Below are 14,872 nucleotides of genomic sequence, written 5' to 3'. Positions count from 1 at the left end.
TCTGTGGGTCCCTTGCCCCCCAGGAGCTGCCTTTTGGAAAGTGAAAGGAAGGCAGGAATGTTCTGTTCCACTGGCAGAAGGATACAGGACATTCTTGATCCTAAAAAATAAAATACAATTTCTAATATTCTTACTGCAACCCTACTCTGAGAGATTCAGGGGTATTAGGGTATGGCTACCTTACACTGGCCTGGTTTTGTGAACCTCAGATGACTTTATTAAACCATCTATGGTAATTCATTTCCACTGAAGACACCTCTGAACATAGAATGACACTTTCCCAAAGAATGATGGTTTCTAACTGTGTTCTGCTTGTTCTGGATATTCTTAGATTTATTCTGGGCATAAAGCCATTTAATTGTACACTACCTTTCTCAAGGTTGAGACAACAGTAATAATGCTGAAACAGTAAGGAACAGTGCATTCTTGCAGATTTTAAAACTCAAAAAGCAAATTCTCAGGAATATTTTGTTAAAAGATTCTATACCATTAAAGCCAAAGTCCATGGCAAGCTGTACTTCCTCACATGAACACATGAAGCTGCCTTATACTGAATCAGACCCTTGGTCCATCAAAGTCAGTATTGTCTACTCAGACCGGCAGTGGCTCTCCATGGTCTCAAGGCAGGGGTCTTTCATATCACCTACTTGCCTAGTCCCTTTAACTGGAGATGCCGGGGATTGAACCTGGGACCTTCTGCATGCCAAGCAGAGGCTCTACCACTGAGCTACAGCCCCTCCTCCAGCTTCAACTCTTGCAAAATGTTTTCCTCAGCATCTTTTCTGTTCCTGGGGCCTTTCTGCCAGCTTTACACCCTTGTAATCCCTGCTTGCAGGCTCCTCTGTGGGCAAAGCATTCCAGCACTCTCAGCTATTGACTACAGTACTTCACAATCCAATAGTAAGTACAGTCCAGGCCCATCAGCCCCTCCATCACCTCAGTTCTTCCTGACTTGGCACTTCTGCAGATGTGCCTGTTGATGAAATAGGGCTCTCTACTCCTTCACAGACAGTTCAGTCTCTTTAAACTGTTCATGTGATGATCTGAGCTCATCTTGAAGCAGGGTTGCCAGCTCCTTGCTGTTTTTATCCCCTTAATCCCTTATTCATTTAATACAAATGTCTTGATGTTTATAGAAAACATGACAGCTAAAAGGGAGAAAGAAATTAACCAAGACTGCCATTTTGACCCTCAAACCTACCTTTCTCTTTGGTGCGGTATATACTGCAGTAGTTTCTTGGCCTGCTGTCCAAGTAGCTTTTGACATCACAATGACTTGGTGTTGCAGATTTGGGGGAGGGGGTCATAAAGTATAAGGCAAAAAGTGATGTAGGGAGCCTGTATTAATCCAGCACTGCATTGTTATGGTGCACATCAGAGCAGATACTCTTGGCATGATTGCTGCTATGGTTTGAAGGGCTGGAAGTTAGGAGGGAAAGGAAGAGATGGCTGATAAGAGTTGGTCCTAAACTGAATTGTATGAAGGACCAGATCCAACTTTACAGCTGGAGTCCAAGGGTCAAGAACTGGTAAGATATCAGAAAACATCTGTGCACAAAGCTCTGCCCCCTAGCTCCACCTAAGCATCCACGATGGCAAGAATGCTTAGCAAATGTCCGTGAGAACAGGAGGTTTCTTGGCTTTTCTGCACAGACCAGCAAACCCTTTAACACACCCGTGAGTTCTAATCATATTTGAGGGAGTCCAGAGAGTGGAATGACCTGGCAGGCTGTGTGTTTTAGGAGGTTTTTGCATCAGTCGCTCATTCGTCTTCAATATTTGAAAGCTTAGTTTGAAATGTCTTGCTATTTGTATAGCAAGCAAATTGCTGCCCATTTCTGGGGAACCAGCAAGACACCATGGCACACGATGAGCTGCATCCTCCTTTCTATCTCGCCACCACAAATACAGAAAAGACTGAAATGAAGAAGATTACGACTGGCTGTTATAATTCACCCTTCCAGATTGCATTTTAATCAAGGAATGGAGCAAAGTAAAACATATTGTTCTGAAATGGCAAAATAATAATAATGAACTGCTTACTTAAAAGGGAGGAGCCCCATGGCGCAGAGTGGTAAGCTGCAGTACTGCAGTCCAAGCTCTGCTTATGACCTGAGTTCGATCCAGACTGAAGTTGGTTTCAGGTAGCCGGCTCAAGGTTGACTCAGCCTCCCATCCTTCCGAGGTCGGTAAAATGAGTACCCAGCTTGCTGGGGGTAAAGGGAAGATGACTGGGGAAGGTGCTGGCAAACCACCCCGTAAACAAAGTCTGCCTAGTAAACGTCGGGATGTGATGTCACCCCATGGGTCAGGAATGACCCGGTGCTTGAACAGGGGACCCTTACCTTTTTTTCTTAAAAGGGAGGTTAATTAAATGAAGGCCAAAAAAGAAAAGAAAAAAGGCTGATTGTGTTTATGTTAAAATGAACCTTTTATTCTCTCTCTTGTAAGAATTGCTAGCATAGGGATACAAATAACTGGATGTTTAATTTTGTATTCTCTTTAGATATGTAAACAAATTATAATCTTCAAAGCCAATGTGGTTATTGCTGGCTCTGTTATATCAGATTTGCACTTGACTCAGTGTTGTGAAATCAATGGTTCATTTTTGTATTCATACGTCTGCAACCACATACATGTTGAAGGGTTTTGAAGTTTAACAGGCATCTTGAAAATCAGTGTTCAGAAGGCAACTTCTGCGCTCTAGTGGTCACAGGATAGTCCTGCAGAAAATTTCATATTTTCATTAAATTAATTTCATTAATTAAAGTAATGAACGCACACACATCAACACACATGCCACTGCTGTATGCTGAATCAGACCCTGAGTATTATCTACTCAGACTGGCAGCGGCTCTCCAGGGTTTTAGATGGAGGTCTTTCACATCACTTGCTACTTGATCCTTTCACCAATGAGATGCAAGGGATTGAACCTGGAACCTTCTGTATGTAAAGCAGAGGCTCTTCTATATTAATTAGACATGTATATTTATATACATGTCTAATTAATATAGAGATACTGGGTTTATAGCCATGTTGGTCTGCTGTAGAACAGCTAGATTCAAGTCCAGTAGCCCCTTAGCGACCAACAAGATTTTTGAGGTATAAGCATTAGAGAGATCACCTCCCTTTGTCAGATACAAAGGAGCTTTGACTTTCGATAGTTTATACCCCAGAATCTTGTTGGTCTCTCTCTAAGGTGCTGCTGGATTCAAATCTAGCATATCTAATTTATAAATGTAGACTAAGCTCCAAATTAAAATCCATTACAGTATTCAAGTGTGTTGGTGTATGTATGACTAGGAAATGAGGAAGGGGATGCTGGTTGCACACTCTTTTAGCTTCACCTCCTCCCCCACACCATTTTGAGTTCCACCTTTTCCACATGGGTTATTTGTACGGTTGCCAACCTCCAGGTGGTAGCTGGAGATCTTCTGGGATTACAATTGGTTTCCAGGCAATAGAGATCAGTTCACCTGGACAAAAGGGCCACTTTGGAAGGTGGACTCTATGGCATTATACCTCACTGAAGTCCCTCCCCTCCCCAAACTCTGCCCTCCTCAGGCTCCACCCACAAAATCTCCAGGTATTTCCCAACCCAGAACTGCCAACCCTGGTAGGAAAGTTCAGAATTTCTAGTCCCACCCACATGGCAGCCATTTTCCTCACCCTTGTTCCAGCACCGGTTTCTACTTGCTGTGCTCTATGGTGTCCCCAATGAGATAGTTTTACTCCTCTCTAGAACACACATGAACACATGAAGCTGCCTTATACTGAATAAGACCCTTGGTCCATCAAAGTCAGTACTGTCTACTCAGACCGGCAGTGGCTCTCCAGGGTCTCAGGTAGAGGTCTTTCACATCACCTACTTGCCTAGTTCCTTTAACTGGATATGCCAGGGATTGAACCTGGGACCTTCTGCATGCCAAGCAGATGCTCTACCACTGAGCCACAGCCCCTCCCTAGTTGTTAAGGCCTGCCAAACTCTGGTCCTGTCAGTGTCTAGAGATTATTTTATTTTATTTATTTACTGTAACTCACCCAATTGGGCATTTTTGGCTCTTGGACTATTATTCTAAGCATTTAAATTAAATCAAAGTGCTTTTGGGCTTAAAATGGATGTTGTATTGTCTAGTTTGGCCCTTAGTCTTTCCAAACAAAAGGATTCTCATTAGGGATGCCAGCCTCCATGTAGGATGTGGGGAACCTGGTGGAATTACAACTCATCTCCAGACTACAGAGATTAGATCCCCTGGAGAAAATGGATGTTTTGGAGGGTGGACTCTATGGCATTGTACCCCACTGAGATCCCTGTCCTCCCCAGGCTCCATCCCCAAATCTCCAGGAGTTTCCCAACTCGGATCTGGCCACCCTACTCCCCCATCCCCCGCTGGTGGCCAGGGGGGTACCTGCCAACCCCAATACTGGTGAACCAATTTTCTACTCAGTAATCTTGGGTTACAGTTACAGTTACTCAGTTACAGATGGGATTCTTTTGTACTTTTTTAAAAGGGAAGCTTTTAAAGTACTAAATGGCTTTGGGGGAATTTCTTGGTGACATCATGAGGGCCCAGCCAACCAGCAGTGTGCCCACCTGGCTTCTGTTTCAAACTTGCAGGACTGTCCCCCCCAGCTTAGAAAAGATACATCTGGACTGAATGCAGTGAGGATGCTTCCAGAGTGACCTTGCTGCTCTAAAAACATTACATCTGTTTTCATCCTATTTTCTTGTGAGGCGGTGACCCCACTCCAGTTCCCCTGTTGCTCTCCAGGCCCTTGTGGCTCTCCTACCCCAACAGCGATCTTCCTCCTCAGCCTCCGCACTTCTCCCTCCTTTATAAGGCCACCTGACCTCTTTGGCTGACCTTCCCCCTAGCACCCCCACCCCCAGAGTCCATAAAAAGGCCTCGGCCCCGCCTGGCTCCCGCACGCATACTCCGGCATCAGGAGCATCTTTCTCTCCCTCTCGCCGCTCAACAGCTGACAGGCGGTGAGAGGGCTTTAAAGTGTGCTGCAGCATTCCTTCATGCCACAGCTTTAGGAGCTGTTTTTGGGGGGCAGGCTGCTGGAGGTGCAGGAGAGTCCAGCGGAGGCCTCGCTCTCCGGGATCCCGGAGTTCTCCACCCTGTGGCTGCTGGCTGGTGAGTGGGGAGGGGTGGGGCCATCCCGAGTCGGGGCTGCCCGGCCTTGGCTCAGGACATTTCTACACTTCAGGTTCCTGTACTTGAACATTTCACCCAACTCTCAATTACTTGTCTTGGACCATCTTATCTACATGGGTCCTGGGCAAATATTGTCAGAGTTACAAGGCTGTCAGAGTAGTTTGACAGGCTGCATTTAGATCTAGTGGATCTGGAATGATGTCACAGGTCTGGAAACTCCCTGGAGAGCTTGAGGGAGCTGGCCAGAACAGGTTATGGCCAGAAGGCTGATGCAATGTAGTAGCAACAGGTGTATGACTAAGCAACTACTGTGATTGGTGCCTGAGACGGCATTGTGTATATAACTGCATGGGAATCAAGCCCATGTGTTGGGATGCTATAAGCGGAGGAGTGTATAAGGAGTTGTATTATATCTGTGCACTGTAAAATAAACGAGCACTGCTTTTCTAGTAGCAAGGCGTTCTGGTGGTGTTTTCCTGGACCAACTGCATAATCCGCTGGCACCCGCGTCAAATATATGTAATGTCAATTTGATTATGTCGTGATTGTCATATTGGGAGTCCACAGCAGCAAAGCAAGGGTATAACAATTTTATTTGAGTAACGTACTGTACAGGACATAGACAGGCATCCATCTTAGAAAATCGCTACGCAACCCCCCTACCCCAGGAGCATACCTAGTCTAACTGCTATACTAAAGTATCTACCATTTGGCCATTAGGTGGCAACTAACACAAACAGATATTACGGTGATATTGTTGTAAGTTGCTTTATGAGCAATAAATAAAGCACATCATTGAATTAAGCACTATACAAATCAGACATGTTTTAAAGTGTTTACTTGTTAGTGTCTTGATCAGACGGTTGGATCTCTTGAGGTAGGATGAAGAGAAGTGATCTTCCAAACCTTTGTGGCAAGTTGGCAAGAGAATGGATGGGGCTTTGAACAAAAGGAGCTCTCTCAGACCTGTGTGCGAAAGGCAGGGTATGGCTTGAAAGGATACCTTCAAATGCCCTACCAAACCTGAGAGGCAGGTTGGCTGCTGGCTTGATGCTTCTTTCTTCCTGAAAATTTCTACCAAACCTCAGAGGCAAATTAGCAACTGAATTTGGCATCTTGTTCACTGTAGGCATGTTCATCTTCACAATGTTCTTTAATCCCCAGTCCTTCAGCTCTTCAAGGTTCAGACGTCTCTGCTTTTCTTCTGTAAGGTCTTCATTGGACTAAAATGAACCATAATATGATTTCAGTGATAATCATTGACTAGAAACATATTGCTAATTCACTCAGATGTCTTTTGGAGTTGTGGCCACTTAGGAACTGTTTGTGGCATACACAGAGGTCACCTATGTAATTTAATTGTAAACATCTGTATGCAACAAGCATTTTTACCATCCTAATTATCAGAAAAATCTGAAGGACTTTTCTCTCACTCGAAATAAGGGACTCGAAGAATAATCCAATACGGTTAAGATATTTCTAGACCATCTGGAAAGTTGAATTTTTGCAAATGTGTTACACAAGGCACCCTAATAACAAGAAAGTAAAAATGGAGGACATTTGTAAATGTGGCTCGAAATAGGGGCTCAATATGTGCCCCCCGAATGTTTGATAGCTCCAGGTATCACAGAAAGCTGAACTTTTGGTGCATAAATGGCTAAAAATGCCACAATTACCACAGAAGTCTGAAAGAGAGATTTGCTGAAGACCCCTAGAAATGGGGGTCAGGTATTCCTATTATTTTTTATTTATGTAGAAAATATATATGCCACCTTTTCAGATAACTTAGCTAAAGTGGCTAAGTTGGATCCTGGCAACAAAGATGAAATGCGATGTATATGTAACCCTTGACTAGTTTCATTTGGCTTCTGTCCTGGTTTCAGGATGAAGACAACTTTGGTTGTTCTGGTGGAGGATTTCTACTTACAGATGAACCAGGGTCATACATCTTGGCAGGTTCTGTTGGATTTATTCACAGCCGTGGACCCCTCCATTATGCTAACATATTTGGAGTGTGATGCTTGTGGAAAATGGCTTTTCATCAGTTTAATTTTTTTTCTTATGTAATTGGATGTAGAAAGTTGGGTCCAAGTCAGATCCGTTAAGAGTTTACGTAAGTGGATACCTTAGGGTTCATTCTTGTCTACCATGAGGGTGGAGCTATCAATATACAGATCCCCCCAACTTTATGATTCATTGGCTAAATGTTCAGAAGCAGCTCTCTCCACTCCAATTAAGCAATTTTAGACAAGAAAATTGAGCTGAGACAAATTTTCCCACCATTCTTGCAATGGTAGAAAATTGTTCAGCAACATTGCACTCTTTGGGGAGTCTTTGTGGGGCTCTAGGCTGTTTTTTGAGGTAGAGGCACCAAATTTTCAGCATAGCTGTAGGTGCCTCTCCTTACAAGAGCTCCTGAGTTTGGATACGTCTGGATCAGGGGGTCCAATTTTATGGTCACCCAGTTTTCCTCCATTTGGGGGCCCATAAAAGTGGACCCCCTGATCCAATCTTCACCAAACTTTGGGGTGCTCGTAAGGAGAGGCACCTGCAGCTCTGCTGAACATTTAGTGCCTGTACCTTTAAAATCAGTTCCCCCCAGAGCCCCAGAAAGATTTGCCATAGGGTAACATGGAGCTGTTCTCTTTAAAAGTTAAAGGGAACAGCTCCTATGTTAGTTAATGGGGAAATTTGGTGGGGCTCTGCGGGGGCCATTTTTTAAAGGTAGAGGCACCAAATTTGCAGCATAGCTGCTGGTGCATCTCCTTACAAAACCCCCTGAGTTTGGTGACATTTGGATCAGGAGGTCCCAAGTTTTTCTCCCTTGTTTCCAATGGAGGATGGATGAGGTCACTCTCTTTAGGAGCCCATAAAATTAGACCCCCTGAACCAATATTCACCAAACTTGGGGGTTCTTGTAAGGAGAGTCACCTGCAGTTATGCTACAAATTTGGTGGCTCTACCTTAAAAAAAAAAAAACATTCCCCAGAGCCCCACAAAGATTCCCCATAGGGTTTAATGGATCCCAACATTTTTGGATATTCAAAAAAAGCTGGGAAAACCCCATACTGGTATGGGGATTCAGCTTTTTTTGTACTTTCTGTCACTTAGACCAGCATTTTACATTTCATGCAACTTCAAGCACATATCACGCTTATATAGATCTTGGTCAAAACACATATTTGGTGAACATTTTCTTGAGGGACCTCTTTACAGGTCCATAGGACAAACAACATGACAATAAAAATCTTACCTCTGAATAGTTATCACTGTACTCTTCTCTGCTCTGCAAACTGGTCATTACCGATTCATCAAGGCAAATTATTTTTGGTGCTAAAAGGTAGCATGTGGCTAAAGTAAATAAAAGAAACCTGTTCATTGAGATAATTCTCATGTTTCTTAAATTGTACTTACATAAGAAATCAACATATGGGCAGCAGGAAAAAGTAGCATGGTTTTATACTGTTGGACAACAGCAACAAAATCTTATACGCTGACGCTAATTCCCAACGTCTTAATTTTCATATGAATTGGAGTTTAATCATACATTGGAAGAATTCAGGGAACTTGTTTAGACAACAGTGTTTCCTATTGAAAAATGCAGATAATTTCACAAGTATTTGCTTTGCCTTTTAAAGAGGATTAATTAGGGCTACAGTAATCAGGACTGACACAATCACCTTGGCCTTAATGACTGCATTTTAAACAAAAGCACCATTCTTCCTATTGCTTGCATCAGCCTCTGGAAAGAAAATATCAATGCATTTTTTAAATATGAGAATGTAATTATAGAAGTTTGTTAGTTGAAATTATATTAAATTGAAATGTTAAATGACAGCTATTCCCAGATACAGGGAAGGCAGAACATTGGAGAAAAAAAAGGTTTGGTGTATTTATTTGATGAATTTCCATGCTGCCTTTCAGCCCAAAGAGGCCATAATAAAAAGATCTAAAATATTTAAAACATCCTAAAACAGACAGAGAATATGAAAGAGAAGACACTGTCACCAATCATTCAATTAGTTCATTCCTTTGGGAAGGAAATGCTCAGATGGTAAAACAGGTATCTAAATTCTGTGCAGTCGCATATAAAGTCCGCCGCTTAACGTTGGGTCATGGCAACTAGATTAATTTTTAATTTTTTTTTAGTGAATTTTAGTTTATTAAATATTAGTTAAGAATTTTAACCAGGTATTGTCCTTTTAAAATCCATGTAATCTTTTATCTCATGTATAGATGATACAAATGTTTTACTGGCATATGCCGCACTAATAAATCTGATTCTGATTCAATTAGTTCATCAGTTCAAAGACTGTCCACAACAAAAAGTTCTCCAATTTCTCCAGAAGCCCCTAGCTATGCCTCTTCAGGCAGGGAGTTCTACAGACTGGGACAGTAGTATCCTGAGAATCCCTGCCAATCTAGTTTCTGATAAGGCGGGCTTTACTTTACTTTACTTATCCTATGTAACTCATCTTTCATCAGGTAGGATCCCTCCCCCCACACACACTGAATCCAGCTCCACGAGTAGCACCATGGAGTTCCCTGATTTAGGTGCTGACTGCTCGGAGCCGTCCTGCAAGCGCCTCGACTTTCTTCCCTTGAAATGTGATGCTTGCGGGCAGCTATTCTGCACTAACCATGTTGCCTATGCCCATCACAACTGCACTTCAGCTTACAAAAAGGATGTACAGGTCCCTGTGTGCCCACTCTGCAGCACGCCCATTCTTGTGAAGCGAGGAGAGATGCCTGATATTGTGGTGGATGCACACATAGGCAAGGACTGCAAATGGGACCCAGCTCAGCATAAGCGCAAGATCTTCGCCAACAAGTGTCAGCAGCCTGTCTGCAAGCATCGGGAGATGATGAAGGTTGTTTGTGACCAATGTCATGGAAACTTCTGCCTCGAGCACCAACACCCACTGGATCATGACTGCACTGGGGCCGGTCACCCACTCTCCAAGGCAGGGCATGCGGCCATTGACAGAGCTCAGAAGTCGACCAAAGCACCTGCATGCACCACGTCTAGCAGTGGGGCCAAGAGATCTGTCGCAAGCCCACCAACCTCCAGCAGAGCCAGTGAGGTGGCAAGAGCCCCCCAGCACCAAAGTGCATCTCCTCCAGCTATGGCCCTACAGAATGGACTGAGCGAGGAGGAAGCGCTGCAACGAGCCTTGGAAATGTCTCTGGCAGAAATGGTGTCCTGCAGAACCCAGGAAGAGGAAGATCTGGCACTGGCTCAGGCCCTTTCAGCTAGTGAGGAGGAATACCGGTGGCGACAGCAGCAGCAGCAGGTTCGAAGCGCAAACCCTTCCAACTGTTGCCTCTCCTGACTGCAAAGAGTGCCTGCTGTCAGCATGAGAACGGCTCCTCGCCACAGTGGCTCTTCTCCTGTACTTGCAAGGGTTGTCGTATCTGCTGATCCCTCAGGGCTCCTAACAACTGACCAAAGGCTGCACCTTTGCCCTCCTAGAGTGTCTTTAGCCACACAGCGGTTGCCCTCTTGCACTGTGATCATGTTAAGCCTTCTGGGGCAGATGGCAGCAATGTTTCTGCCGCTGATTGGAGGGGGAAATGGTAGCCTTGGGATAGCAGCCCCTCCACCAGAACCATGGGTGGTAAGTCACAGCAGGGGAAAAGGATGGACTGGCAGGTATCATTGGCATCTGTTGAGTTAGACCTCAAACTTTTACTGAGTTGGGGATGTCCGAGGAGTTTGCAGGAGCCGTCCTCACAGCCTCTTTCCCCTGTGGTAGTCCCGTGGCTGGACAGCAGGTGGTGCTAAATGCTTTCGCAGTGAAGGGGTTCCCACTTCATTCTTGGTGCTGGGCTTTGGTCCACCTATTTGTTTAAAGGGGAAGGGTCTTCCCAACTCTGTTGTCTTACTTGTATACTTAGCTAGTTTCAGCAGCAGGAGTGTTCAGGTAATGGAGGAACAGTGCAGTGTGAGACCCTCCCATGCTGCAAGCCAAGGGAGCCATCTTTACCCTGTCTCGTGCAACCCTTTTCCTGCTGGGAGATGGTGTGACCTGCCTTTACAGTGGCTGCCAGCCCATTGCCAGGACCCTGATGCTTAGCCTCCTCTGGCAAAGTCTGCCAAAGATCAGCCTCGGAGTGGCCAGCTGGTAGCCCTGTAGTAGTAGCGGATGGGGATCTGTTCACTTTCAGTAGATGGCCAGCTTCTTTACATGGCATGTTGCACAGCTGGCTGGCCCCAGGTGTGGTGCCCATACCTCAATGACCGTTTGGATGTCTGCCTGCCTGTTTGGCTCTCTGTCTGATACATGTTTCAGACAGGTGCTCTTGTATTTCACAGCCCTGGACGTCCAGCTCTGTTAACCCTGCAGCATGGAGTGATGTCTCTCTTCTGCTACGGTCTGCAGGGGGCACCTCACCTTCCAGCATTCTGTGCCTTTGCTGGATCGCTTATGGGCTTGGAGCAAGGAAAAGGGCATTGTTGGAAAGCTGGTGGGAGCCAATAATTTTGCACACACACAATCTAAAAAAAAAGAGAACCCTGTTAGGTAGGTGAGGCTGAGAGTGTTGACTGGCCTAAGTCACCCAGTGAAATTTCATGGTAGAGTGGGGATTGCAAGGTCTGCTCCCATCATTAGTGGCCGTGCAGGAAACATCCCTGCTGCGGTGAACTTTTCGCCTGCAGAATCTGAGCTTCTATATTATACGGCATGAAAATGTGAACAGTAGTAATGAAAAGAGCAACTCAGTCTTCGAAGCAAATTAATATGTGTGCCGTAAATCATTCGATTCCAGTGGAAGAGCAAATTTTAATATTGTTCGTTGCATTTAATATAATAATATAATGATAAATCCTTATTCATTATTAACAACGCATCACACAAAAATGATATGCGTTACATGACTCATGTCACCAATAAGTATCGAAGGATTTCCATAAAAATGAATTATTCATAGTGTATTCATTTTGTCCCAGTGTGTAATGACCTATTTTATGGCTCAGTTTGAAATAGCACAATTTAAAAATGCATACATATTTTTTCACTGAAAAAACTCATTTTTCATACATTCTGTATATTATACAGCATTCAAGCTGAACTCTGTTCTGGTATTTCTCCAGCCCACAAATACTGCTGTGTAGAAAGGTTCAAACAGATTTTAATGATTTAATTAATACCCTGTTATAGATTACCAAAGTTTGCCAGCCCATTGTTGGCAAGCCCTGGGAGCTTTCTGGGACAGAGCCCTGGAAAACAGCATTACATGCTGACTTTGTGACATCATTTCCAAGCAAAAAGCCAGAAGTGACATCACATCCATCCTGCGATGCTCTCATAATCCCACAAATCTTTATAGACCATAGAAACAAGTAAAATTCCTAGAATGGTAGCCCGTGACATCACTTCCAGAGCTTTGCCTAGAGATGACATCGTGTTGTTCTCCACCTTTTCCTCCCACCACTACATTGTTCGGCAGTGGGCAACTGGGTGCAGCAGCAGAGATTGCCTGCCAACAGTTGGCAGTGGGCAACCTTACCTTAGGTAGTTTATCTTTCTGAAAGAAAACTCTCCATGTAGCTGCTGTAGTTTCACGTAACGTCATATCGGGACATCTGGCTACTTTTTTGCTATCCATCTTTAATGTCAGAAAAAGTCCTTTCCACACACACATGGTCCCTCTGCACCATCAGTCTGTAGGGAGGGGGAGGATACTGTGGTCTGAATGCAAAGAAGTAGGCTGGGAATTGTTTGGAGGCCCTTATCATTTGCAATTTTACAAGACCCAAGTTTAGGCCCCAGCAAGGCCTTCTTGGGTCCAGAGATGCCCAGGCTACTTTGAGCTTCTGAGGCTCCTAACAAATGACACATGGAAACAGAACAAAACATCCGAAGAAGAAGACGTAAATACATCAAGGTCCTTCTCCCAAGCACATTTGGAAACCTGATGAGGTGGGACTATAGAGGTGTTACCCATGTTGGCTTAACTCATTAAGAAGACATACTTTAGATGGATGTTCTAAGTTGTTTTCATGTGTACTGGGGAGTGATGTTTGTGAAACGATTTGTATGAGGAGAGACTTGTCGAAGACACATGAGACGAGAGCACCTTCCGTTGTCTCTCCATTCAACTTCAGAAGCTCCCATCTGCAGATCAGGCAGCTGGTTTCTGCTGGCAGCAGTGGCTCCTGCCCACTTCGCATGGGTCAAGAATGGTCACTTACTTGGCCCTGAGGGGGGTTGCCCTCTGTGGAGATGGTGGTGGCAGTGGTTCTGGGGCCCCAGTGTATACTTTTGCCCAGGACTCCAGATTGCCCCAGATGTTCTCTGCAGATTGACTCTTGGTGAGACAGGACACAAAATGGGGGGGATAGGATGGGTAATGGGGGCACAGAAAAACCATTTACATTATGAACATTGTGGAGTTTTATATCATTTCTCTATGGGAGAATTTCTACTGAAGTTTTGGGAATTTGATTTATACATGGAAGAACAGATTCAGAGAATTATGATGTCAGTATGGATCTATGAGACTATCTTTATTTCATTTTCCCCCATTAATGAACTAAATCTTGCAAATCAATATATAATATTACAGTTTATCCTCCCTTTTTTCCTCTGGTCATGGTATATGAAAAACAATACAGAAATCAGAAAATCATCAGGGGGTTGGTGATACTACAGTAAGAAGCCACAGACAATTATAGCTTAGTAAAAAAAAGGGAGGGAGAGAAAAATATTTTTAAGTTGGACAGGTTCTTCAATTATGCATTTGATTTTTGTAATAAAACAAACATGTCTTCAATAACAGCTTGAGCTATAAATACACTCACACTTTTTACTAATCCTTTGGAAGAGAATGGTACTGTACTTACAAATGTAATGCAGCGGGTTCTGTCCTCTAACTTATTCGTTTCTATTAAAAATTCAACTAATTTAACATACATTATTAAAAGGGCTCCGGCTGGCTGCAAATCAACAGTCTTCATAAAGGCTTATGAGCAGGAGAGACAAGCTGATTAAATCTGGGTTCATAGGTAATAACAAAGAATATAGGAGGGAGGGGGAACTTCTATCAATTTATATTTTAAAGTCATTCTGGAATTTTAAAAAGGCATTAGTGTTTTTATCTAAGTTAACAATTAACCAAGAACCTTTCAATATACATACTCGTTACTTGGGAATTTATTAAATGGAAGTTTTCTATATAAAATTGCTGATTAATACAGCTTTTAATTTACCTGTTTCAATTTAAACTGTGCTTTCTAATGTGTGTGTGTGTGTGTAAAGTGCCATCAAGTCGCAGCCGACTTATGGCGACCCCTTTTTGGGGTTTTCATGGCAAGAGACTAACAGAGGTGGTTTGCCAGTGCCTTCCTCTGCACAGCAACCCTGGTATTCCTCGGTGGTCTCCCATCCAAATACTAACCAGGGCCAACCCTGCTTAGCTTCTGAGATCTGACGAGATCAGGCTAGCCTGGGCCATCCAGGTCAGGGCTATGCTTTCTAATACCTGTACCTAATATATGCCACAAGTGCTTTTTCAAGGACCCATTTTTCACCGTTTCAGGCCACATTTACAATTTGAGTATATGGGCATATGGAGATGCCTTCTATCAAGCCATATTATGGATTTGCTGAACCCAGTTCTGTCTATTTCAGTGATTTTTAAACTGTAGGTCAGGACCCATAAGTGGGTCACAATTGTATTGTATGAGGGTTGCCAGGTATGTTGGG

General features: G+C 43.8%; 2 protein-coding genes across 2 annotated transcripts; one reads left to right on the top strand and one right to left on the bottom strand.

The window, feature by feature from the left end:
• Positions 1–5,939: 5,939 nt before the first annotated feature.
• Positions 5,940–8,571, bottom strand: NPVF (neuropeptide VF precursor). The gene is made up of 2 exons (XM_056857802.1): positions 8,416–8,571; positions 5,940–6,385 (listed from the first exon to the last, which is right to left on the bottom strand). The coding sequence occupies exons 1-2, from the start codon at positions 8,554–8,556 to the stop codon at positions 5,999–6,001; spliced, it is 528 nt and encodes a 175-aa protein (XP_056713780.1). The 5' UTR covers positions 8,557–8,571; the 3' UTR covers positions 5,940–5,998.
• Positions 8,572–9,675: 1,104 nt separating this feature from the next.
• LOC130484620 (AN1-type zinc finger protein 2B-like) lies at positions 9,676–10,495 on the top strand. The gene has a single exon (XM_056857685.1). It carries the CDS (start codon positions 9,698–9,700, stop codon positions 10,493–10,495), a length of 798 nt encoding a protein of 265 aa, XP_056713663.1. The 5' UTR covers positions 9,676–9,697.
• The last annotated feature ends 4,377 nt before the right edge of the window (positions 10,496–14,872 follow it).

Source organism: Euleptes europaea, chromosome 11, assembly GCF_029931775.1.
Source record: "Euleptes europaea isolate rEulEur1 chromosome 11, rEulEur1.hap1, whole genome shotgun sequence".
NCBI classification, from domain to species: domain Eukaryota; kingdom Metazoa; phylum Chordata; class Lepidosauria; order Squamata; family Sphaerodactylidae; genus Euleptes; species Euleptes europaea.
This window is presented reverse-complemented; position numbering and strand designations above follow the sequence as displayed.

What these genes read in the sequence shown, in the direction of transcription:
- NPVF (XM_056857802.1), bottom strand. Translation starts at nt 8,556, where the DNA reads ATGAGAATTATCTCAATGAACAGGTTTCTTTTATTTACTTTAGCCACA. An exon ending in ACAGTGATAACTATTCAGAG is followed by an intron (nt 6,386 to 8,415) that starts GTAAGATTTTTA and finishes GGTTCATTTTAG; the next exon opens with TCCAATGAAGACCTTACAGA.
- LOC130484620 (XM_056857685.1), top strand. Translation starts at nt 9,698, where the DNA reads ATGGAGTTCCCTGATTTAGGTGCTGACTGCTCGGAGCCGTCCTGCAAG.